Source organism: Microplitis mediator, chromosome 4 (genome assembly GCF_029852145.1).
Source record: "Microplitis mediator isolate UGA2020A chromosome 4, iyMicMedi2.1, whole genome shotgun sequence".
In the NCBI taxonomy this organism is placed as follows: Eukaryota; Metazoa; Arthropoda; class Insecta; order Hymenoptera; family Braconidae; genus Microplitis; species Microplitis mediator.
In genome coordinates this window covers 12,797,580-12,822,834 of record NC_079972.1, presented here as the reverse complement: position 1 = coordinate 12,822,834, position 25,255 = coordinate 12,797,580, and the positions used below count along the sequence as shown (strand labels likewise).

At 30.2% G+C, this 25,255-nt stretch overlaps 5 protein-coding genes and 1 long non-coding RNA gene across 10 annotated transcripts in view; 4 read left to right on the top strand and 2 right to left on the bottom strand.

The window, feature by feature from the left end:
- LOC130666388 (neural cell adhesion molecule 1-B-like) overlaps window positions 1-3,668 on the bottom strand; it is a 42,663-nt gene extending 38,995 nt beyond the window's left edge. The window contains exons 1-2 of one of the 2 annotated variants that reach the window (XM_057467341.1): window positions 3,623-3,668; window positions 2,522-2,610 (exon numbers count right to left, since the gene is read on the bottom strand). The gene's annotated coding sequence lies outside the window, so the exon portion shown is untranslated. Of the gene's footprint in view, window positions 1-2,521; window positions 2,611-2,675; window positions 2,728-3,622 lie in introns of those variants that run through there. The other variant, XM_057467340.1, reaches the window with a different exon arrangement.
- On the top strand, window positions 1,581-2,985 carry LOC130666395 (protein MIS12 homolog). The gene is made up of 4 exons (XM_057467353.1): window positions 1,581-1,855; window positions 2,198-2,367; window positions 2,494-2,631; window positions 2,728-2,985. Exons 1-4 carry the CDS (start codon window positions 1,771-1,773, stop codon window positions 2,983-2,985), a joined length of 651 nt encoding a protein of 216 aa, XP_057323336.1. The 5' UTR covers window positions 1,581-1,770.
- Window positions 2,856-8,629, top strand: LOC130666387 (probable RNA-binding protein 46). 4 transcript variants are annotated; one of them, XM_057467338.1, is made up of 5 exons: window positions 2,856-2,995; window positions 3,544-4,231; window positions 4,299-4,473; window positions 4,549-4,964; window positions 5,037-8,629. In XM_057467338.1, exons 1-5 carry the CDS (start codon window positions 2,982-2,984, stop codon window positions 5,232-5,234), a joined length of 1,491 nt encoding a protein of 496 aa, XP_057323321.1. In that variant the 5' UTR covers window positions 2,856-2,981; the 3' UTR covers window positions 5,235-8,629. The 4 variants fall into 4 exon arrangements, 2 of the variants coding, with proteins under 2 accessions (XP_057323321.1, XP_057323319.1); XR_008989666.1 differs by lacking the exon at window positions 2,856-2,995 and having other exon boundaries at window positions 3,163-4,231; window positions 5,037-7,951; window positions 8,100-8,625; XR_008989667.1 differs by lacking the exon at window positions 2,856-2,995 and having other exon boundaries at window positions 3,163-4,231; window positions 5,037-7,955; window positions 8,100-8,625.
- A 380-nt stretch (window positions 8,630-9,009) lies between these two features.
- On the top strand, window positions 9,010-17,099 carry LOC130666394 (uncharacterized). Its single transcript, XM_057467352.1, has 3 exons — window positions 9,010-9,846; window positions 15,644-15,999; window positions 16,732-17,099. The coding sequence occupies exons 1-3, from the start codon at window positions 9,764-9,766 to the stop codon at window positions 17,043-17,045; spliced, it is 753 nt and encodes a 250-aa protein (XP_057323335.1). The 5' UTR covers window positions 9,010-9,763; the 3' UTR covers window positions 17,046-17,099.
- LOC130666396 (uncharacterized) lies at window positions 9,531-12,255 on the bottom strand. Its single transcript, XR_008989668.1, has 2 exons — window positions 11,304-12,255; window positions 9,531-10,406 (listed from the first exon to the last, which is right to left on the bottom strand). It is a non-coding gene; the product is annotated as an uncharacterized LOC130666396 (long non-coding RNA).
- A 580-nt stretch (window positions 17,100-17,679) lies between the features above and the next one.
- LOC130666393 (palmitoyl-protein thioesterase 1) lies at window positions 17,680-21,157 on the top strand. Its single transcript, XM_057467351.1, has 5 exons — window positions 17,680-18,940; window positions 19,163-19,272; window positions 19,345-19,749; window positions 19,832-19,990; window positions 20,921-21,157. Exons 1-5 carry the CDS (start codon window positions 18,820-18,822, stop codon window positions 21,044-21,046), a joined length of 921 nt encoding a protein of 306 aa, XP_057323334.1. The 5' UTR covers window positions 17,680-18,819; the 3' UTR covers window positions 21,047-21,157.
- The last annotated feature ends 4,098 nt before the right edge of the window (window positions 21,158-25,255 follow it).

Genomic DNA, 25,255 nt, shown 5'->3' with positions numbered 1-25,255 from the left:
GCACTATACCCGCGCGTACCACCCACACTCTCACTTTAAATTACAACCAACATAACTATTTAATAAAATTACTATACACATAATTAACTCACCTTTCTTTTCAAAATTATGCTAATCTTTACGAATAAACATTTTATATTTTGTTCTCTAATTTTTAACTTTCACTGTCTCAAAAAATGTATGTGAGAAAAAATGAGAACATTTTATAAATTTGAAATAAATGAATAAATTAATTAAAATAATGAAATTTAAAAAAATGCGCGTACTGATTTTTCATTGATCTAAATACAGATTTTTTTGTCTTTATTCTACTTACATTTCATTCATTTATTCAAAAATATTTTTAATTCCCACTTGTCAGTCACATTCACTTTCATTTAAATGTAGCAGACTAAAACAATTTTTAAATTCCAAATAAAAAAATAAAATAATAAAATTTGAAAAAAATGCATGTACTGATTTTTGAATTGTCTAAATATGCATTTTTTTATTTTTATTCTACTTACATTTTATTCATTCATTTAAAAATTAGTTAGCAGACGTCTAATAATTTTTTGATTTTTTTTTAGACGATAAATATTAAAAAAAAAATATTTGAAAAAATTGCACCCATAGTTTTTTAAATTGTCTACATGTGTATTTTTTTAGTTTTTTTTTTTTTTTTTTGTAATTAATTTGGTGAAAAAAAAATCCGAAAATTACTAATTGTCTGCTAACTTCAGTATCATTACATTGACACTTATGTAAATGTAGCATACTGACAATTTTTAAATTCCCTATAAAAAAATAAAATAACAAAATTTGAAAAAAATGCATGTACCGATTTTTGAATTGTCTAAACCTGCATTTTTTCATTTCTATTTTATAAACATTTTATTTTATTACATCAAAGTCTTAAAAATTGTCAGACGTCCGCCAACTTTACTGTCTTTGAGAAAAGACATTGATTAATATTTTTGAATGATGAATAAATATTTAAAAATTTATTTATGCAACTGGTGAATGAGGATCACGTTTATTTTTATTATTGTGAGTCATTATGTGCAACAGATTATTTAGATTTTCATTAATAGTGTCATGAAACCAAACGCGTGAGTTCGTAGAATGCTTAATATATTTTTTTAAGTTAATTTATTATGTAAAGATCAAACAGATAATACTATTGTGAGAGTGTTTAATTTTGATAAGGAAGTATGTCTGACGCCAGGTGAATTTTTAATGTCCGTAGTTTGTTTGCATATTATTATTGATAATGAGCACAATGGAATTCTTTATGTTAATTATTTTATCGCGCGCTTTCGTAGAAGATAAATGTCGCGTTATTTTTTCATTTACTAAGACTGTAATAAAATTCGTCTTTCAGTTCGAGATTTTAATTCGCGACTGCAGCGCCCCCATTCTGAACCATATCGATAACGACGAAAAAAATGAAGATTTGAAAATTTCCCGCTGTAGGTAACATCAGATTAGCGGCTGCGCACAGCGACATCTTTTTTAGCGACAGAGTATTTTTAAAAACGGACATGCGCAGAAAATGGACGTAAGGAAAAGGACAAAGAAGGACGCCCGAGAGGCACGCAAGCAAACTCTGGGACTGGGAAATGACGCCATGTTCATTTGTCATGACACGTTATAACGTTCGACATCACCGCGTTCTTCTACATATTTAATTATAATTAAATTCATTTTAAATAAAGTTTTAATTATTTAAAAATCAAGTGCCGGGTAATCATTTAAAAATCTAAACTACCGATAAAATAAAATATTTAAATGGATTTAAAATTAAAAAAACGTAAACGCGAAGAATATGAAATGCAGCTCTTTGGCTTTCACTCACGACGCGTTTATAAAACTCGTAAGACTTGAATTCTACAACAATGATGTTTTTTTTTTTATTTATTTTATTTTTACAGATTTTTTATTATTTGAAATTTCGGTCGCTGGACGCGTGTGCTCTAGTATCATGTAGTGTTTGAACATGACTAGAATCACACTCGTCCATTGATAGAAATTATTTTCATCATCATTTTATTTTTAATTTATATTATTTTTATGTTAATAAATACCCTCTCCCACTTCCTGTTTTAAATTACTACTTATATTTATTATTTACTGTAAAAAAAAATTTCAAATTTTCATGATTTTTTTTTTTAAATCTTGGACTTGACTTTTATGATAATTATTGTAAAATTTACAGTAACATCATTGATAGGAGAAAAAATAGAGACCAGATGTCAAAAAATTCATGACGCATTGGTAAAAAAATATGAACTTGTCGGGGAAGATGCTGAGTTATTAGAGAAAAATAGAAAAAAATTAACGACTGCTTACTATCGAAAGTGTAGGAGTTATTTACCTCGAATTAAGGTTTATATTATATAACTATTTGTCTATTATTTTAAATCATGCGTACCAGTCACCAGACTAACTCTAGCAAAAATAATAATTAATTACTTACTTAATTAATTAAATGAATTACTTGATATATTTTAGAATTGCGTTGATAAATTAGTTTCCATACCTCAGCACATCCTGCTGGAAGAGGACAAAATCCAAGCAACGCAATTCACTGCTGAAGAATTTGAACAGATGAACAAAAATTTGCAAGACCTGCAACAAAGAATCAAACGAGTAAGTCACTAGATTGTTAAATTACTTTTTTTTTTTTTAATTACCCAGCCAATTAAATTTTATTATCCGGTTTTGAACTTGAAATTTTTTTTGTAGGCGACTATGCTCAATGGTGTCCTGAAGCAAGAGCTAGATGTGGCCCAGGATTTTGAAAATAATGTAAATGTGTCAAATAGATTGTGTACTGCAATTGAAAATGGGATTCAGTACCCAGAAGTTGATGAAATTATGACGACAGTTGTTGGTCAGCTAAAAGAAATTGATTGTGAGGTTGATGAATTCTGTATAAATGGTAGACACAAAAATAACTGTCTAGGATTTACGGCTCGAGAATTTAATACCAATGACTTATGATAAAAAAATTGTAATTATAAACTTATTGATTAATATATATATTATTTATATTTTATAAAATATTAAAACATCACTTACATGACAGAATTTACGCAATAAATTTTTTTATAAAATAAATTAAACTTGATAACGAGAATTATTTTTATTATTGAAGGGTTACTTTACTTTAGTTAAAAATTCGAGGAACTGACGAGCGTTTAAATTCTCAGAACTACTTTACTTCAACTTCTTTGTTTGACTTCTGCTCGTAGAGGTGTGATAGGCGCTAGTGGTTTTTTTTTATTTTATGATTGGCTGAAGAAATTTGAACTAGATAATTCTGAGAAATTTGAGCGAAAAGCGGGAGGTACTTTACTTCGACTTCATTTTAATCTGCCGGGTAGTTCATTCCTCGATTGTCTCTTGCTGAAGATTGTCATAAATTTTATTTAATATTTTGAAGCTTTTAAATTTTATATTTTTAAAAATAATTATTAACTAGTGTAATAAAAATTGACAGCTGAATATTTATTTATTTTGAATCGAGTAAAAAATATAAATAATGGAAAATTATTTAAGTGAAGTGAGGATGACGGAACAGATCAATGATGAGTGTCGTATATCTGAGCGTTTAATTGATTTAATGAATCGTACTCACTATGAACTGGTTCAAGAAAACGGACAGCGACGTTTGACGGCACCCGAACTCACCAAGGAGTACCGTGACAGGATCAAAGGAGCTGAAGTTTTTCTGGGACGTCTGCCACGAAACTGCTACGAGGATGAACTGATGCCGGTGTTGGAAAAAGCTGGACGTCTGCTGGAGCTGAGACTGATGCTCGACTTCTCTGGGACAACCCGCGGCTACGCGTTCGCACTCTACGAAGATGCCAAGACTGCGCGACGTGCTCGCTCTATGCTTGACGGATACTCAATTCGTCCTGGACACAAGATCGGGGTCGTCAAGTCAATTGATAATTGCCGGCTGTTTTTTGGTGGTGTTCCTAAAGACAAAACAAAGGCTGAGTTTGCTGAAGAGTTGGGTAAAATTCTTGACGGAATTTCTGACATTTATTTGTACCCGAATGCTCAGGATCGAACACAGAACCGCGGATTTATTTTTGTTGAGTTCAAAGACCATCGGTCAGCTGCCATGGCAAGACGTAAACTCATACCTGGTAGAGTTATTTTGTGGGATCATGAGGTTGCTGTTGATTGGGCAGATCCTGAACCTGGTGAATCTCTTGATGAAGAAGTTATGGAGAATGTAAGTAAATTTTTTTTGACAGTTAATTTTTACAACTCAGTAATTAAATAAATTTATTTTTTTACAGGTAACTGCTTTGTTTGTAAGAAATTTACCTCTGGAACTTCCTCATCAAAAAGTCCGTGAAATTTTTCATAAAGTAACTGGTATTCCTATTCTTAAATTAAAAAAAATAAATCACTTTGCTTTTGTTCATTACGAGTCCCGTGAAATGGCTAAAAAAGTACTCGAGATTGCAAATGGTGCGTAAAAAATTTTAGACAATTTCCAAAAATAAAAAGAATATTTTTAAAAATTTACAAATATGTTTTTTACAGTTCCTGGTGGAATTGCTGAGCAACATAACTGGGAGGTATGTTGGGCCAAGCCAATTGGCTCATCAAAAATTTTAGAAAGACAGCGCGCGATTAGAGAAGCAGTAGCTGGAGCAAATTCAAATGACAGTCAGCAGTTTCAAAATAGCAAACAACTTACCGGCACTTACAATAAACGTCAGACTGCAAAGAAGAACAAACACAGCGAGCCACTGAGTCCTAGTACTAATTCCCTTTCACCCTCAACTTTAAACTGCTCACCGGAAATCACGCGTGCTACAATAGCTCCAATCAGTCCGCCACGTCCTATTCCTGCCAATGATAAGAAAATTTTAGAGGACTTTATTACTCAGAAATTGGGGGCGCAATGTCACTTCATTTGTGTCCCAGTGCTCGTGCCGCCCGGATTTATTTGCAAGGTAACAATTTAATTAATTATTTAAACAGATGATACCATGCAGAGCTCTTCTAATTATAATTACACATTTCAGATCTTAATAATTCGTAACCAACAAATCATGTACGAGTTTCAAGGCGGGCTTTATTCAACACAAGATCAAGCAATTAATGTGACATCAAGAGTCGTGTACCATCAACTTGTCAACAATATCACTAAGCCTATCATGGTTCAACCAACCGTCTTTGCGCACACTAATGTCATTCCCAACCGCATGGAAACCTGTCATTAAGTAAAATTTTTAATTATTTTTTATTTATTATATTTTTCACGTTTGTACTCATTAATTTATTTTACTTACTTTTATAAAATTTTAATATTTTTTTATACTGTAAATTTATAAACTAAAATCAATCATAAGCTAGAAACTTGTGGGCTATCAGAATATTTTTAAATCAGTGAATGCTCTATCCAAAGAATTTTAGATTGTAGCTCTATATTTTCTAGCAATTATTTATAAGCTAATTATCATTGTTGTAGTACTACCCATATTTCTATATACATCTATATATATGTAGAAATATTCAAAAAAATGAATCATTGTTTACTTTAGTAGTTTGAATAATCTTAAGTATTTGTGTTGTGACAAAAGTAATTTTAGTAATTTAGCCAATGAATTTTTGTTTTGCATTTATTATTATTAACTGACATGACAGTTAATTGAAACGTCAATAACAATATTTTATAAATTATTTTTTTATTAATAGAACATCATTGTGATTTAGTTGTTTCAATGTCAGAAGCGTTAACTTGCATGAGACCTCGAACGGTCAAAAAAAAAGTATCAAAATACAATAAATAAAATGTTAAAAATATATATTATTTTGAATTCGTAGATGTATTTATTATTAAAACTATAATAATTTTTATTATTTAAATTTATGAGCTCTGCTGAGTGTATTTGTATTTTGGTCAACTGAACATATAATTTACTTGATAAAAAAATTAAAAAAAAAAACTGTAAATCAGCAATAAAATGAATGAATTAAAATTTATATTTTTTTACATGATTAAATATTTAAGTAGTGGCAGTAAGATGTCAATTTGTTGGAATACTTTTATTTGATATTCTAATTTAAACGTAACGCCAGTTACTATAAATATATATGTGATTGTAAGTTAATCTCTTGGAGAATTTAAAAGCAACTTGTTGCCAGAGATCTTTGGCATCGTCCATCCAACTCATGCGCTGGCTCTTACGTTAATTTACACTGAATTCTCGTCCGACTATTTTTGTAATTTTAAAAAAATATTTAACACGAACAAAACAATCATCAGCATATGACCCTTGAATTGTTATAATTAAAACTTACGAATACGAATAAAACATTTAATGAATCAGTCGTGAAAACTAGAACACACTGACCCTGCCAACATGAATATTAAACATTTAATTAAATTTAAGGCCAATTGTTAAACTGCTTTGCTTTTTTTTTACATCATTAATTATTGTTGTTGTGTATACATCAGTACCACTAGAATATATAAGACTATATATAATTATTAAATAGTTAGTAATCGTCAATCTTCATTTGGAGATTCCGAGTTCACAAGTTATCAGTTAATAACATTACTTAATACTTTTAGTTACTTATAATCACTCGCGATTCAATGAGTCATTAATAATAAATTAATTATCACATTTGCCCGACAATAAAATATATTAATTTCTCTTATTACGTTTTTTGTGTCGTCATACTTTTTTTTTTAACTAAAAATAAACTCGCAGTGAAAAAAAATTCTTTTCGTTTTAAAATTTAAAATTGACATTTGATATAAAATTTTTCATACTTAAAAATAGATAAAAACAATTTATCAAAGGTCATGGGAAGCAGACCAAAAACATCCGGAGTTACAAATTGAAATGTAATAAAAATAAGCTAAAGTAATAAATTATCATTGGAAGTAAATAAAATACAGTAGGAAAGTACTTGAGTTTAAATTTAAAATGCGTCAGTAAAATAATTTAAAGTTTTTAAATCACACGCATATTTATCATACATGTATTTTTAAATTATACTATATATATTAAACTGCGTAGAAAAATATGTTGAGTATAAATAATTATATTTCCTTATTATTCATTAGCTAGTAATGATTTTATCATTAATTAGCAGGAAATAATAATAAAAAAAAATGTCAGTAGAAAAAATATGACAAATACAAGGCAGATAAAATATAAAAAAACGATACGGTAATTAATGCATCAATAAAACGATTGTAAAGATAGATTTAAAAATAAATATGAATCACAAGATGGATTGACAATTATGGTATAAAATTTTATCGAAGGCCAAGGACGTGCCTTCGAATCAGTGCAAGTGCACTCATTTTAAGTCAACGAATTTAAATGTTTTTATTATTAATTATTTAACGACCCCTAGATTTATATCCTCATATTTTTTTTATGATACTGAAGTTAGCCGACGTCCAATAATTGTTGGATTTTTTTTTAAACAATAAATTATTTTTAAAAAAATATTTGAAAATATTGCACCCATAGTTTTTTAAATTTTCTACATGTGCATATTTTTATTTTTATTTTTTTTTTTTAAATTAATTCGTTCAAACAGAAATTCGAAAATTTTCAACTGTCTGCTAACTTCAGGATCATTTTTTTTACTTTTAATTAACGGCAGTGGTAATGAGTAATAACATTAAAATCTAATTACTCAGAGATCTATTTAAATTTACGGACGACGATTTAAATGGCAGTGACTCGAAATATATAATTTTGAATACTCTTTGATTTATTAAAAAAAATCTTGAGATGAAAACAACAATAAAGAACATTAAGATTCATTTGATAGGCGTAATTGCAGTCAATAGTCAATAGTCCATGACAATGGTTGCGTATAAGTCTATCAAGGTCCTTTGAATATGTTTTATGAGCGTACTTCCGACATGTACTTTTAAACAAAACAATAATATATGCATAGAAAATAACGAGTAAGTAAGTAATAAAATAATATGTCTTGTGTTGAAACTGTTAGATAACGTACAACATTTATTATTTATTATTTTTAACTTTCATTCCGCTTTTATGCCAATTGGCTGCATTTCAAAAATTATCACTAATATTATTTTTTTTTTATAGGTTTTAAAAAATGAAATTTAGTACTCCAGTGGAATTCGGAATAAGACTTTTGAAATTTCAGAAAAGTGTAGAGGAATCGAGTGGACGTTCTAGAGACAGAAAAAGAAGTGAAATTATGACTTTTTCAGGAGAGAGTTTTTTGAAATTTTATCGGAAAACGTAAAATAAAATCTGACAGTTTTTCAAAGCTTTTGAGAGATATTCAGTCAAAGAAATTTTTTGATTTTCTTAAAAATCATGAATTTAAATTTTATTTTGAGACCTTTTTGGTTTTCCTTATATATTTATAGACACAAAAAGTATTTCTTGGTGCAAAAGATTTTTTCTCAGCCCGGAAATTTTTATGATCCTGAAGTTAGCAGACAATTAGTAATTTTCAAAATTTTTTTCCAACAAATCAATTACAAAAAAACAAAAACTAAAAATATGCACATGTAGAAAATTTAAAAATCTACAGGTGCAATTTTTTCAAATATTTTTTTTTTGTAATTTATTGTTTAAAAAAAATCCAAAAATTATTAGACGTCCGCTAACTTCCGTATCATAAATTTTTTTTCATCAAAAATTCATAATACAAAAATTTCATGGGTCAAGAAAAAATTTTCCTAAGGAGTAAAAATTTTTCGCGTCCAAAATTTATTTTTTTCTGTGTATGTATACAAAAATTCATATATATATATGTAATATATTTAAATAAAAACATTAATTTCTATTAATAAATCTTATGATAACAACTTAATTTCTGTTTCATCATATAAATATAAATACTTATTGATATAATTGTTAAAAAAAAAAAAAAAAAACTTATATGTAATTGATGAATTCGCTCCCAAAAAATCAATCTATTGTCGTCTTGCAAATAAACAAATGCTAAAAACATATCAATTGGCCATCAAGAGCATGTAGTCATCATCGACAAAAACAAAATACTTGTGGCATGTGTTTTAGATATAGATATTAAAAGATATATATGATATGTACGAAAATAAAAAGGCAATACAATAAAGTATGAGAGAAAATGAAAAATCGAGAGAGAAAAAGAATAAACGTGTGCGGTGTGTGACGACATCGCGATATATTAAAGACTAAAAGAGAAGGGGATCTCCACCCCCACTTTTCGTATTTACAGCCGCGTGTTCATATATAACTCCAAGAGCGTTGGACGAAAAAGCCACTCCTTACACGTGTTCATTCGACGCAACAGTTTCGCGCTCCATTCTTACTTCTTTGTGTCAATATATTGTTTTTTTTTATTTTATTTTTGCCGCTAAAAACAAATGACGTCAGTTTAAAAATTATCACCGCTTATCTCATGAGTAATTAAATAATTAAAATAGTTAAACAAAACAACAACAAAAGCTCTTATATACAAAGGAATAAAAGAACAAAGTATGAGTTTATAAATAAAAGTGAAGTGGATAAAAAAGTTAAATGTAAGTGATGATAATAAAATTTAAATTCAATTACTGGTTTACTTACTCCTTAGCATCTTCAAAGAGAAAAAAACGTGAGAAAAGTGAAAGCGGATACGTTAATCTTGAATTACAATCTCTTGTGTATTGAAAAATAAAAGTAAAAAAAAAACAAGATCTTCAGTCAAGAATTCGTCGGATTTAAACTTGAGACTGCGGATGTAAAAAAAGTTAAATTAATAAAAGGGTAATATGGGGATTGTATCATCAACCTTGATGCTGGTCGCAGCCCAGCTCGCTTGGAACTGTCAGAGATTCCTGGACCCACGATACAGGTTTGTGATGAAAAAAAAAAACATTTTATTAAATATACCCGCCTTACTATTAATATAATTATACTATTTATATCCAATGGTATGCAGTAAGTCAGTACTTATGTTTATAAATAATAATGACTTTTATTTCATACAGAGTATTGAATGTTATTAATAGTATGGGACTCAATACCGTTATATTAAACTGTCATATGCGACTAGTCTGATTGTCATATCATATGTGAGAGTGAATATGAATATCGAATAACCACGCGGGTTTACTTGCCCTCTCCATCTGTCCCAGATCGGCGGGAACTCGACCCCCTGGTGCTTCAATAGATTGTATAACGGCCAGACTGTATTTTTAGATCGTACTCTCGTCGATTCACCAGGCATAAGGAAATGCAATGTACCAGTACTGTACATTAATGAAATTCAAGTTCACCATTTTGTTATTATTATGCAGCATAATCTCAAGTCTTGATTTCCGATATTTATTTATTCATTGAATCATTCAAAAGTTCAGAACTTCCGTATAAATTTTTACAACGGCTCGGTTTCGTCATCGGAATTAGTCACCGCTGGAAAAATTCATCATTTGAATATTTAAATTAAATTATATTTTAGTGTTATTGATCAATGTATTGATGGTTACTTATAGTATATTTATTTATTCAATATATGAGCGAAGCCCCATCAGAGCACTCTAATTAATGCTGGGATTCGTTTATCTTACAAATGAGATCTTGTTACGCGTCACTTACACTTCCGTATACAGTGACAATAAAATATGTTGAGAAAGTTCTTATATATATTAATAATATGTAGTGCGAAATTATTGTCTTTATGTTTAGTCAGATCATGAGGAATCGAAGACAAAAATAATTTAGTCAATTTTTTTGAATTATTTTATGGGCAAAAGAAATTGGCGCGAAAATTGAAATCAAATTTAAAAATGACCAGACTGGTCAATAATCTGGACAATTGTCAGATAATTTCTGTCTTAGATCACTATATATATTATTAGTTGCTATTGTTATATATATATATATTTATATAAATAAATACTCTAATAATATCCAATGCATGTGTAATTAAATAAATAGTGAAATTCCATAATGGAATTCGGATCAAGGCAAGTCAAAGATGTATAAAAATACGAATCTTGTGTCGAGGGACTTTGCTGATTAATCCAACTCTGATGACTCAACCATCAAGTTGTTAAGTTAATTATTTTCTTCACTTATCACATTTGATACTTTTAATAAAAATATATTTCTTATCATTATATCTTAAACTCTCTTTTATTAATCGGCAAATAAAAATACATGCACCGGTAATCTTAAGTACTAGTACAAGTACAAGTACCTGGTGACTCAAAATTGACATTAATAAATTCTTATCTAGACTTGAGTACTTTGGATTGTTTGTAAACAAATAAAGAAAGTAATCGTAGTACAAAATGCCGTATTTTTTACCTTGAACTCCGGTATCTAATTTTGAATTTCCCAGGTTTGTGGTAAAATAAAAAAATAGTTATGAAATAAAAAAAATCTAAATGCGTGTGACAATAATTATTAAACAATAGATGTATTTATATGTATGACACAGGTAGTTGTTACAGCACAATAATTATAATTGGCTGCGTGCCTGGGTATAAGTGCACGAGTACTTAAATCACGACTCATCGTATAGTACTAGTGCATATGTACTCTTTCATTCCATCTCCGACCATATGTGAGCAACACATACATACTTACTTATAAATAAATATATACATATATATTGTATATGTACACCGTATCATTTCAGTCTCCCATGTAGTCATATACTGGTTTCCGGAGCTGATGTGGTATTTGCGTGTGTGCTATGATCAACTTTATATTTCAAGTTCATGGTCTTTGTTATACTTTACTTTATTATTATTATTTTTTTTTCATACTCTTGCTAAAATATGAATCACGCTACATTATATCTGAAAAATTAAATTTTATATATATCATATTAATGAAAAATAAAACGGGATAAAAAATCTTTATATGTACGTGTATATAAATTATCTACAGACCTTGCGACTTTCATTTTATCATAAATTAATTTTATTTATATCTTCACATTTTCGTTGATAAACAGGTTCGGTAGGCGAAATAAAAGATTGAAATAAATAAAAAAAAAAAAAAATTACCCGCCTGACTCTCGTTCTCATTCCATTGGCGTTTTATTTTCAAATCCATGGACTAACTTTCACTCGGTTGTATGCAAGTATTATTTGTTCTCATGACGTGAGTAGGCTTAAAATTATATATATTTATATGTATATATATAAATATATATGTGCGTACAAGTGTATGTTTAATTCGCTCATTGATCTGCATTTAGTTATGGTAAAGTTAAATGTCTAAAATATATGATCCTGAAGTTGGCTGACGTCTAATAAATTTTGGAATTTTTTTTAAGCGACAAATTATAAAAAAAAATATTTTTAAAAATTGCACTTTCAGTTTTTTAAATTTTCTACATGTGTATATTTTTAGTTTTTTTTTTTTACAATTAATTTGCTGTAAAAAAAAAAATCAAAAATTTTTTATTGTTAACTCCAGGATCATAAGTTAGCAGACAGTTAAAAATTTTTGAATTTTTGTTTCAACGACTTAATCTAAAAAAAAAATAAAAATAAAAATATGCACATGTAGAAAATTTAATAAACTAAAGGTGCAATTTTTTCAAATATTTTTTTTTTAACAATTTATTGCTTAAAAAAAAATCAAAAAATTATTGGACGTCTAACTTCAGTATCATTTAAAATATCTGGTAAATAAGTGCGTAGTTTAATAATAATGAGGTAATTAATAAAAATACTTATTAATGATATCATTTGAAGTAATTAATTACCTACAATGATAAAATATAAAAAAGTAGCCAAGTTACAGTAAATTAAAGACAATAGACCGTTTGATAAAAAATAAAATACTCATGCGTTTAATGCACATGTTTTATTGTTTGTTATTTGCAGAGTTTATTATAACAATATTATGTCAAGAAGAATTGATGCTTCTATTAATCAACGGCATTGACCATGAACTTAAAGTTGTAATTGTGAAGGCTGCAGTAACTGATATGAGAAAAATACCCGGTGTACTGCGATGTAGTGAAGAAAATTTAATTGTAATCAGTTCAATTGTAACTTTTCATTTTTCTTTTGATTTTATCTTGTAATTTATGATTGATTGAATGTTAACATTGTAATTATTATTATCGATAGCAATTATTTGATAACATAATCATGAGAAATTAAAGGTTTTATGGACAAATACGCTCGGGTAATAAATTTAATTATAATTGCTGTAGGATGTATTATTATTTTCAGAGTATGTATGTACGTATAAACTCAGCGATGAATATAAATTTTGTTGGCCTTGGGATAATTTAATTTTAAATCTTTAAATTGATTCGAGTGGTTTAAATCATGATAAAAGTCATTCAATAAATTTTAAGTTCAATGAAAATAAATTTTTTTGCAGATTTAAAAACAGGAAAAAAATTTTTTTTTGTTGTTGCAGGTAAAATATATAAGATTTTATCTTATAAATATGGATGACACTATTGTCTAGTCGTATGACTAATAGTTAAAAATATAATAAGCGGACTAAACTAATGAGATAATTTTTAATTTTAAATACAGAAAAATAATCAATCAATAATAGCAGCACGTACTCATTTTTTTACTGATAAAATTTTTTTTTAAATCTATTCAAGTACATTGTAATGTAGATAAGAAGTAGGCGCGTATTATTTAAGATAAAGTTTTTAAACGATATTACAATCAGTATATATGTAATTAATATTAATGTATTGTAAATTATTTATTGACTATTGAGTTTAATGTACTCGATATATTTTATTTATAATGAAAGTAATTTAAATCCATAATTAACATTTGTGTCAATAAAAAATTTTTAATCTTAATTATATATAGATTTTAAATACATATGTAGTTTATATATATGAAGATTACGGTATAACTTTTTAAATTTAATGTTTTGCATATTTATGGACAAGTCGACAAACGATAAGAAATTTGGGTGTAAAAAACATGTTTACAATAATTAGGTCTGATGAATAGAAATTTTTTTAACAAAAAAAACCCTGAGTGAATGATTCTGGTCACCCTTGGAACACGCAGTCCCTTGGTATGACCTCGGCGGGGGTCAAACACCCGAGTAATTGTACGTGTGGTACTTGAAATGAAACGAGACATGTACAAAAATTGAATGAGAACAAGTTGGGATGATAAGATAACAAAATACTAGTGGGTATACTGTAAAAAATTTGCGGAGTGAACGCGATTTTAAATCGGAGCGGATTTTTTATTTATTTGAAATTCACTCCGAATGGGAGTTTATTTTAATATCAAAACTCTGAATGGGAGTGAATGTGGGTTTATGTCAAATTTAGATTCCCGCTGGAAAAACAAACTTCTTATTTACTCCGTATGCGGAGTGATTTTTTTTTTACTCCGGAACTCCGGGTGACGTAAAATCCGTAATCACTTGGAATGAACTCCCAATTTTTCATAGTATATATGTATATATTTAAGAGTATTTCTACTTGTGAAAAAAAAAAAAAAAATTGTTGAAAAAGCGCTGACTATTCTAATCTCCAAAACGTGACACGATGAATATTTTTTAATCTTCGAAAATTCTAGGGAAAAATCAATGGTTGACTTGATACTATCAAAATATGCTAAAAAAACAAAACTCTCAGTAATAAATCAAAATTAGCTTTTTCTGTACGTATTTTACACGGAAAAAAATGGTAAAACATAACACTTTCAATAGAGAGTCAAAAAAAGTTTACAAACGAGTCAAAAAATGATGTATCTGAAGATCGGAACGTTTTTCACGCAACTATAATGAAAAAAAATTCATGTAATTCGAGTACTTAAGGATTAGTTTCGGAGGTTGGGGTTGGCCTAAAATTTTCAGCTGATATACCAGCATCTAAATGCGAAAGATTTCAGAAATCTAGTCATCCAGTAGATTTTTTACTTTACAATTTTTTATTTTTTCGTTGCGCGAAAAACGTTCCGATCTTCAGGAACACAAAAAATGTTCACTTATAGTATCAATTGAACCATTGATTTTTCCTATAGGGAAATCAATGATCGACTAGACGGGAAATCAAATTCTATAGAATTTTAAAAAGTTCGTCGTAGTTTTACAATTTGAATTTTAAAATAGTCGTTTTTTTTTTACACGGGCAATAGACGACACCGATTCCGATAGCGATTAAATTTGACGACCGTCATACTGCCCACTCAAGCCTATCAGTGTCTGTCTCGCCTCTTAAAACTCATTGCTCTTACCCAGTATACACTTAATACTACTTATTTCACTAGATAATTCAGCTCCAGTACTTGAAATTACTCACTTGTTGCTCTTGAATCCATTCTTCTGATTTTATTAATAAATTATTACTTACGACCTATCATACGATGCACTCGTAAGAGATTAATCTCTTCAGAGAACATGTGATATATTTTTATCACAGTACTTACATTAATAAATTCAATTAAAAAAAAAATTTTAAATTACTTTAAATTGATATAATTTTTAAGTACTTGATAATTAACATTCCAACAAGATTATTACTCTCGTGTATCGTAATATCAGAAAAATAAAATCACAGGATTGCTCTGAAGACATAAAGTCTCAAGCGTAGTTTGAATATCTCCCGGATCGCGGTAACTTGCTTTTATTTTTCAGCAAGTAAATAAAATTGCCAACAGTTTATTAATAGATCAAATATTTTGTTTCAGATATGTTGAGCCAATGAAAACCTTGGAAACTTCATCAACACCTACAACAGCATCAGCAGGAATTGATGATGCCACAAATCACCAATCAGTAGCACGTGTTACGGACACTCTTTCTAGTCACCAAGAAAATCGTAATAGACGAGCTGCTCAGCTGAGGTACAGACGAAAACGTCCCTCTAGTTTCGACGCATCTCTAATTGCTAAGAGTATGATTAAGAATGGAATTCCAGTTCATACTGGATCTAGAGTCGTATCTTCAACGCCCAGTACTTTAAAAAGACAGCAGGCACCCGCTTGGAACAATTCTTCTTCCGCATCCATTTCTTCTTCTTCCTCTTCTATATCTTCTAGTGAAGGTAAAAAATTTATTTATATTCCTTATATATATATTAGGGTGCGTCATTTTGGAGCAACATTTTTTTTTTTAAGTGCATGTGGAAAAAATCATAGTTAAACACAAAAAAAAAAATTTCGCGCAAGAAAAAATGTCGAGCTCTTGAAATCGATCAGAACCATTTTTTTAAGAGCTTGAAATTAAAATAAAAATAACTAGAAAATAATGGGAAATTTGAAAAAACTTTACTGATAATAATTTGTAGAGAATAAAATTGTCAACAAAAAAAACTCTACAACATTTTGTGATAAGTCTGATAGTTTTGCCGGAAAAGTAAAAAGATCTCCAACTTTACTTCGAGCTCCAATAAATTTTGAACATATGGATTTATCGAAACATGATAAGAGACCTTTTTTGTAGAGCGTTCAATTTCCTACAAAAATATGTATTAGTCTAGTCGATCTATTGATTTGTTTAATGAGTTAACAATACTTGAAGCTAAAAAAAAAATTTTTCCCGTGTTATTTAAATGGGAAAATCAAATTTTTTAATGAGCTAGGTCTGTAATCGACATAGAATTTTTTTTCTTGCGCGAAATTTTTTTTTTTTTGTGTTAAACTATGATTTTTTCCACATGCACTTAAAAAAAAAATGTTGTTCCGAAATGACGCACCCTAATATATATATATAAAATATCAAGTAATATTTATGATAAATAAATATCTGACTAATTTACTTTACTCATTTATTACAGACTCAGATGTAGAACCAAAAGTAAGCAGTGAAAAAATTCTGGAAAGAACTAGAACGCAGCCTGAAAATAATGAAAATGACGATAATGACATCGATGATCAAAGATATACGATGTCTGCTGCGGAAGAGGCGGCATTTAGAATGACTGTTGGACGAGGACATTTTAGTAGATCGAAAAAGGATCGATTCCTCAATCATTTGCGACTTGAAAAACGACTTAATGACCTCAATCGTGAATTCTTCGAGCTCACGTGTCGCGCTCATTCACGGTCACTTTATCGACATCACTCGGGAGATCTGAGGAAGATTGTTTAGTTTTTATTTTTTTACTTTGATAAATAATAATTATTAATTAATTTATACTAATAATAGGACAAGTGCTTTACCTAATACTCAGTAAATATTTACTGTATAATTATAATTATTTATTTTTTAAAAAATTTATATCATATAAGATTTGTTTATATTAATTATATGATGATAACTATAAGCATTTGTTTTAATGATAAATAATTAATTGATAGGTTTAAAATCGCACAATCGATTTTTATTAATTATTCTTACGAATCTCGTGATAAATAAGTTAATCAAAATAAATTTAAAAGACTGAAAATTTTTTCATTGTAATTAAAACTAGTCTCGGAAATGAGAGTTTTTATAATTAATGGATACAACTATTTTTTTAAAAGGTTAATAAATATTTTTAAATTTTAAAGGTGATAATTTTTAATTCAATTATTACCACTATTATTTATATCGAGTACTAATTAGTTTGGTAACTAATTATTATTTCAAATCTTTGGCCGTAATTATTATATTTTTTTATATGAGTAATTGATTGTCAAAAAATGTGCCATTTAATTTTAACAATTCGTGGTTCGATAAAAAAAATATTTAATTATAAATAAATATTTTAATATAATTGATTGTGAAAAATTGATTACATATTTTTATATATAGTCATTAGATAAAAAAAAAAAATATAAAAATGTCATTTATAATTTTTTATTGTAAATTTAATAATTAAAATTCTAAAATTGTATTAGTTGTAAAAAATATAGGAATGGAGTAGAGAGAAATGGAGTTATACTTTTAATTACAATGATTAAATTTATCTGATTTATTATTGTTAAAAAATAATTAAAGATTTAATCATAAGTAATGTAATTTTTGTAATTAAAAATAATTAACTGAGAAAGTTTCTTATTATATGGAATCCGTCCGATGCGCGCTTGTATTATTTTAAATCTCACATATGTATGTACACCCACACACACATATATGTATAAATATATGTATATATTAAACTGTATTGAATCAAATATTTTTTTTTTGGTCTCCTACGAAAATTACGTTGTATAAAACATAAAAAAAAATTGGCACTAATTTGAATCCTCTAACTCAATTACAAAACGCGCGCTTACTTTGAAAATTCCTATTTAAATTACTTGGGAAAAATTTTTTTTAGTTTGAAATTTTATAAATCGTTCAAGGATCGATTAATGGAAACGACCATAACTTTTTTTGTAGAGAATTGAAACTACAAAAAGGGTTTCTTTTAATTTTTTCATAAATCTATTATTCAAAAGTTACCGCGGGAAAATAAAAAAAAAACGAGTAATCTACCAAATTTTAATTAAAGCTTCAATAACTTTTGAACGATTAGATTTCTCAAAAAATTATAAGAGATCTTTTTTGTACAGCATTCAATTCTCTACAAAAAAAAATGCAGTGATCATTTCAATCTATTGATCCGTTATCGATGTATAAAATTTTCAATTTAAAAAAAATTTTTTCCATGTAATTAAAATTTGAAATCTGATTTTAGCGAGCGCGCGTTTTGTAATTGAGTTCGACGACTCAAATTGGTGCCCAAAAAGCGAATTTATTCAACACTGTCATATATCTATACATATATATGTATATAATAAACAAGCATGAAGTTCGCGGCGGGAGATATTTTGCTTGGTCAGCCAGTCAGGTCCCGACCTTTAAACAAGATCAAGAGTACCCACATTATCTTAATCTCTGTACACAGTGAATATATATTAAATTATTATTGAAAATATATTTGAATACTGCAACGAATATGTATAATTTAAAAGCAAATATTGTATTTATATTTTTTCTAATAAACTCTCATCAATATTTACTATCAGCAGTTACTTTAAAAAAAAATCCTACACCAGTAGTTCTATGGCATGGAATGGGTGAGTCTTTTCATATCTACCAATTAAATTTATCAATTAAGAAAAATTGAGTACGTGTTAAATTAATAAGTCCAATAAATTGTAGTTATTACGGTAAATGGTCACTGTCATGGCCGTTGAGTTTCAGTTTTCGCTTCGTTCTCGTTCACTGTCCTCAATGTTCATGATCATGCGTAATTTCCAAGCGGGAAATTTCAAATTATATTTCATTTTATTCACCAGGTGACAGCTGCTGTTTTTCCTTCAGTCTGGGGCAGATTAAAAAAATAATTGAAGAAGAAATACCAGATGTTTATGTCAAGTCCATCAGGATTGGAAATAATGTCATAGAGGTAGTAAATATTTTGACAGTTAACTTTGTAAAAAATGTATAAAATTATAAAGCTGATGGTTTGTTTATGCAGGATGTGGAGAATAGTTATTTTAAAAATGTTAATGAACAAATAGAAGAAGTTTGCGAAGACTTAGCGAACGATAACAATTTGAAAGACGGGTTCAATGCCATTGGGTTTTCCCAGGGTGGTCAATTTTTGCGCGGCGTTGCTGAAAGATGTCCTGTTCCTGGTATGAAAAATCTTATTTCGTTGGGCGGTCAGCATCAGGGCGTTTACGGGCTTCCAAATTGCGGCTCTTTGGAGCACAAAGTCTGTGATTACTTGAGACGAATCTTAAATCACGGCGCTTACTTGTCCTTTATACAAAATCGATTTGTTCAGGCCGAGTACTGGCACGATCCGCTTAAAGAAGACGAGTACAAGAAGAATAGCGTTTTCTTAGCGGATATTAACAATGAGCTTGTTGTCAATGAGGTAAAAATAGCAGATAAAAATTTCCTTTTATCCAGACATTCATATATTTTTTTAATATTATGTATGTTTACTGTTATTGTAGACTTATAAAGAAAATCTCCAACGTCTAGAGACCTTGGTACTTGTTAAGTTTGAGAATGACACAATGGTACAGCCACGTGAGACCGAGTGGTTTGGATTTTACAAGCCTGGGCAATCAACTGAATTGCAGACACTTCAGGAGTCTGATCTTTATGTCCAAGTACGTACTAGTAATCTCATATATTTAACATATTTAGTATATTACACACCAAGGGAGGAAAGTAGGGCATTCCAACCCAAGTGTATAATTGTCTGTTAGAGCTGCAGGTGAGTCCTACCTTCCTCCGTGGTATGTATCCGATTTTCCACCAGATCTGTAACTGAAAGTTTAAATTTTTGCCTGATTAAAAGAAACGATTCCAAACGATTTGCAATGTTAAATGCCCATAAGAAGAGTGATTCAAAAGTATTCAAAAGCATTAAAAAGTATTTAAAAAATTTTTTTTCTAATTGTTTTAAATCGATTCTTTTAATAAGGGCTGGTATAGTGAAAAAATTTAAACTTTCAGATACAAATCTGGTGAAAAATCGGATACACACCATGGAGGAAAGTAAGACTCACCTTTGGCTCGGGTACACAATTACACACGTGGGTTTAAATGTCCTATTTTCTTCCTTTGGTGTGTAATATCCTAATTTCATCAGATCTGCACTTGAAAGTTTCAATTTTTGCTGCTGTTTGCGGGAAGAGTAACACATGTCGAAATTTTGATCAATTTTTTTCTCATAAAAGAAGAGAATGATTTTCTTCCCTGTAACCAGGACAGGAATTTGAACTTTCGGAGCTGGTATAGTGAAAAAATTTTAACTTTCAGGTACAAATCTGGTGAAAAATAGTATAGACACCATGGAGGAAAGTAGAACTCACCTTCGGCTCGGGTAGACACGCGGGTTTAAATGTTCTAATTTTTTCCCTTGGTGTGTAATATCCTAATTTCATCAGATCTGCACTTGAAAGTATAAATTTTTGCTTCTATTTGCGGGAAGAACAACGCACGCCGAAATTTATATCAATTATTTTCTGATAAGAGAAGAGAACGACTTTCTTCGTTAATATAATTAATATAATAATTTCTATTATTAATTTTAGGATCGTTTGGGATTGAAGGAAATGGACGAAGCTGGAAAAATTCATTTTCTGTCAATACCAGCAAATCATCTGCAATTTGATGAAGACTGGTTCAAAGAACAGATCATTCATAAATATCTCGTTTGAATAATTATTTTAATCAGTTCAATTATTTATAAATTTTTTACTCGAATTAAATAAATAAAGACATTTAAATACGAAACAACACAACGAATCTACTTTATTTCCGCTCGCAAGCTAGAAAGTGGTGCCACCTCGAGCAGAGAAAGAACCGACAGATGTGAAACAGAATAATCTACATATCTTCAACTTGAAACCCTGTACCGTAGATACAGCAGCCCGCATTTAAAATTAATACTCAACGATACTTAGACTGATGATAAAAATATAAAATACTTTTTTTGATTTATATAAAATCAATTTATCAGCAGTATCTGCATATTCGAATCTCATTGAATTGATAGAGATAAGATTACAAATAAACTTACATATAAGCAATCATCGGATTGAAATTCTACTCGGCAAGTCCGGGCCAGGAGCATCACGGGGATCTATCCACGTATCCTTCGGTCCAGCGCCCTATCTCAAGTACCCTCAGCACAAGGGCCTATCCAAAACTCAAGAGCCATCAGTAAAAGATGAAAAGGTCCTCGTGGAAGAATCAGAGCGTACTCTTTACTCCATTTGCATCATCAACTTGTAAACATCACACATACCCCTAAAAAAAAACTAACTCATCTGGGTATAAATACAAGTAGAAAATAAAATACACACACACACATACAACCAAGTATCTGAATAAAAAAAAAGTATGTACATAAATACATACATTGATAAATAAAATAATATCCAGACGATACAAGCGCCTTCTGTACGTGTTGTGTTTGATGCTCCCATTAAGAGATTACATTATGACTTTCACTTTGTGCACCTTTCTGTTATCACTCCCCAGGTCCCCTGGCCCTCGTCTCAATGAACGCAGCCCTAACACCACGTGTGTGGGAGATTTAACGGTATGAACTGTGTCCTTGGCAAAAGAGAGCTCGACATTGTGAGTCGCGAGCAGGCTGGGGGTCTCGCGTGAATAAATATGTTTAATGGAAAAAAAATATAACTGCCCTCTTCTACCCTCTCACTCTTCACCCTGCCGTCCTCTTTTACCCTACACTCCTTTACTCTGCCCAGCCTTTTATCTACAGACTGCACTGCACTGGTGTGTACCATCATGTATCCACACCCCCTGGACTCCTCTCACTCTACATCCCTCGCAAACACGGTCATCATATGATTACACTTTTTTCTTTATCTCTTTCTCACCCATCCGCTCTTTCGCACCCTTTATCTCCCCTTTACTGTTTTTTATTTTTTATCTCTTGGCCTTTCCAGCCTATCCTCCCCTCTGGACCATCGCCACTCAGCTGCAGCTGCTACCGCCTCCCGCTACCAAACTCTAGCTGCCAACAGACATTACGTGATGAGATATTCTTCCGCGAGAATCGCGTAAAGACTTTTGACGCCCTTTTTTTCTTCAACTCTATACGTTTTTCTTTTCCATTGTTTATATTTCTTATTATTTTTTTTCTTTTATCTTTAACACGCTGCCGTTTATTCTTCCCACTTTTTTCCACTGCACCGTTGATACGACGACTCACTTTTTATATCACTCCCGTTTGTTGTCGCTATTCTTGACAGGACGATTGCGCTAAAGTTCTACCAAAAGTTGATGCTGGGCTCGCTTCGTCTCCTCAATCTTTGATCGCTTCCCAATTCCACTCATACCCCCGGTAATTTAAACCCACCTTCAACACGTTTTTATTATTTATTATTATTATTTTTTTTACAACAAAAGAAATGAGTCGCAGAAATTTTAGGGACTGAGTTAATGGATAGACAAGAGAAAGTTTATGCGGATGACTTTTTTTACGTTTTACTTTCTTCTTTTTTTTACTACCAAGAGAGGGTGAGCTCTTGGTTGTCATACTCTGGTATTTTCACCAGCCCTGGATAGGCTGCTGCAAAAAACCACAAGTACGATTAGCATATTATCAACGTGCCTTTGTCAACAGTTTTGCGGAGTACTTCAAAGTCCCGTGTGTTATATCTGAGGTAGTGACAGAAAAAATAAAGTTTAGACCAAATGAAAGAGGACAATCGATAATCGTAATCTGCCTTTATTATTTTTCTTCTCTTTCTTTCTATCATTTATTTATTACTATCATTATTATTTTCCTCTTATTGGATGACAACGACAAAAACTTGTACCCTGTAGAAAAGTACCGTTTCAAATACATAAAGGAATCATTAGCACAAAGATTATTTCAACTTATCATCCATTGGGTAATTGAAAAAGTACCCACGAGCTACATAATATGTATGTCTAATGATTGTAAAAGAAAAGTTGTGAAATAATTCGTATCGAAGTTATTCCAACGAGCCTTTTTATCATTTTTACATTAATGTACACCCGTACTCCTTTATCATAATGTAAAATAAAAAAAATTAAAAAAAAAGATATATAATATACCTCTGGCTATAATAAAGCATTGCTGGATAAATGTGACATGTACATTAACTTTATACCAGCGAACGCGATAGTATGGAATATAATGGTGGTTAATCACAAATTTGACATACCGGTGATATCCAGAGAAGTCATGTGTGAATATATATAGAGATATATTAGAGGTATATAATAAGCCGGAGGCTGGTATTTCAACATCACAGAGTCATGACGATACACCAGACGTATTAATCAAAATCTGTACAATCAAGTTAATATATTTGCTGTATGACCAACGTTAACAAAATATTTTCATTCATTCATGCATTCATTCATTCATTACTATTCATTAATTACCGCTCTAATAATTAATTAATTCCATCAACCAGTTCTCCATCGGTATTCATATTAAAAAAGAAGTTTTGGGATTCCCTGATACTTCCTCATATGCATAAAAAAGTTTCCTCGGGACTTTTTAGAATTTCTCCGACTAGGGGACATCATAATGAACGGAAAACGTGAGTATTGTATGGAGTTATCCAACAGAAAAAATTTACGGGCCACTTTCCATAAACATGGACAGTGTCATCTGCCTCCGCCTGTCCGACGTCGATTGCATAAAAAATGAAATTCTTGGTACAGTTTTTGTGTTTTTTTTCTATAAAAAAATTTACGGGCCACTCTTTATAGATAGTCATCCTCATTCATCCTCATTTATCCTAATTTATCCTCATACGGGTCTGAATTTGAAACGTAAATTTTTCTCAGGACTTTTTCGGGCATCTCCTACTGGAAGGCATCATAATAAACGAAAAACGTTTATATTGTGATGGGTTATTCCCAACAAGAAAAAAGTTATGGGCTACTCTTTATAGGAAGGCACCAACAGCCTCATCTCCACCCATCTTCACCTGTCCTCATATGGATGTGAACTCAAAAAATAAATTTTTCTCAGGACTTTTTCGGGCATCTTCTACTAGAAGACATCATAATAAACAAAAAACGTTTATATTGTGCTGGGTTATTCCCAACAGGAGCAAAGTTACGGGCTACTCTTCATAGATAATCATCTCCACCCATGTCCACCCATCTCCACCTAATCCTCATATGGATCTGAACTCAGAAAATAAATTTTTCTTAGGACTTTATAGGGCTTTTCGTACTAGAGGGCACCGTAATCAACAAAAAACGTTTATATTATGATGAGTTATTCCCGACAGGAGCAAAGTTACGGGCCGCTGTTCATAGGAAGACATGGACAGCCTCATCTCCACCCATCTTCACCTGTCCTCATATGGATGTGAACTCAGAAAATAAATTTTTCTTAGGACTTTTTAGGGTTCTCTTACTAGAGGACACCATAATGAACAAAAAACGTTTATATTATGATGAGTTATTCCCAACAGGAGCAAAGTTACGGGCCACTGTTCATAGGAAGACACGAACAGCCTCATCTCCACCCATCTTCACCTGTCCTCATATGGATGTGAACTCAAAAAATAAATTTTTCTCAGGACTTTTTCGGGCATCTCCTACTGGAAGGCATCATAATGAACGAAAAACGTTTATATTGTGCCAAGTTATTCCCAACAGAAAAAAATTTACGGGCCACTTTTCATAAAAAGACACCGGCATTCATTAATTTTCGAGCCAGCGGTATTATCGGAACCTTTTCGACGAATTAAAACGCATGTCGAATTTTCAAAAACCATCACTTAATTAACTAACAAATACAAGCTTCATACACTTAATTAAAAAAATGAACAGGATAAACACTCAGTTTATCGTTTACTTCTCCAATATCTCCAATTATTCCAATATCTGATTTTTGGGAT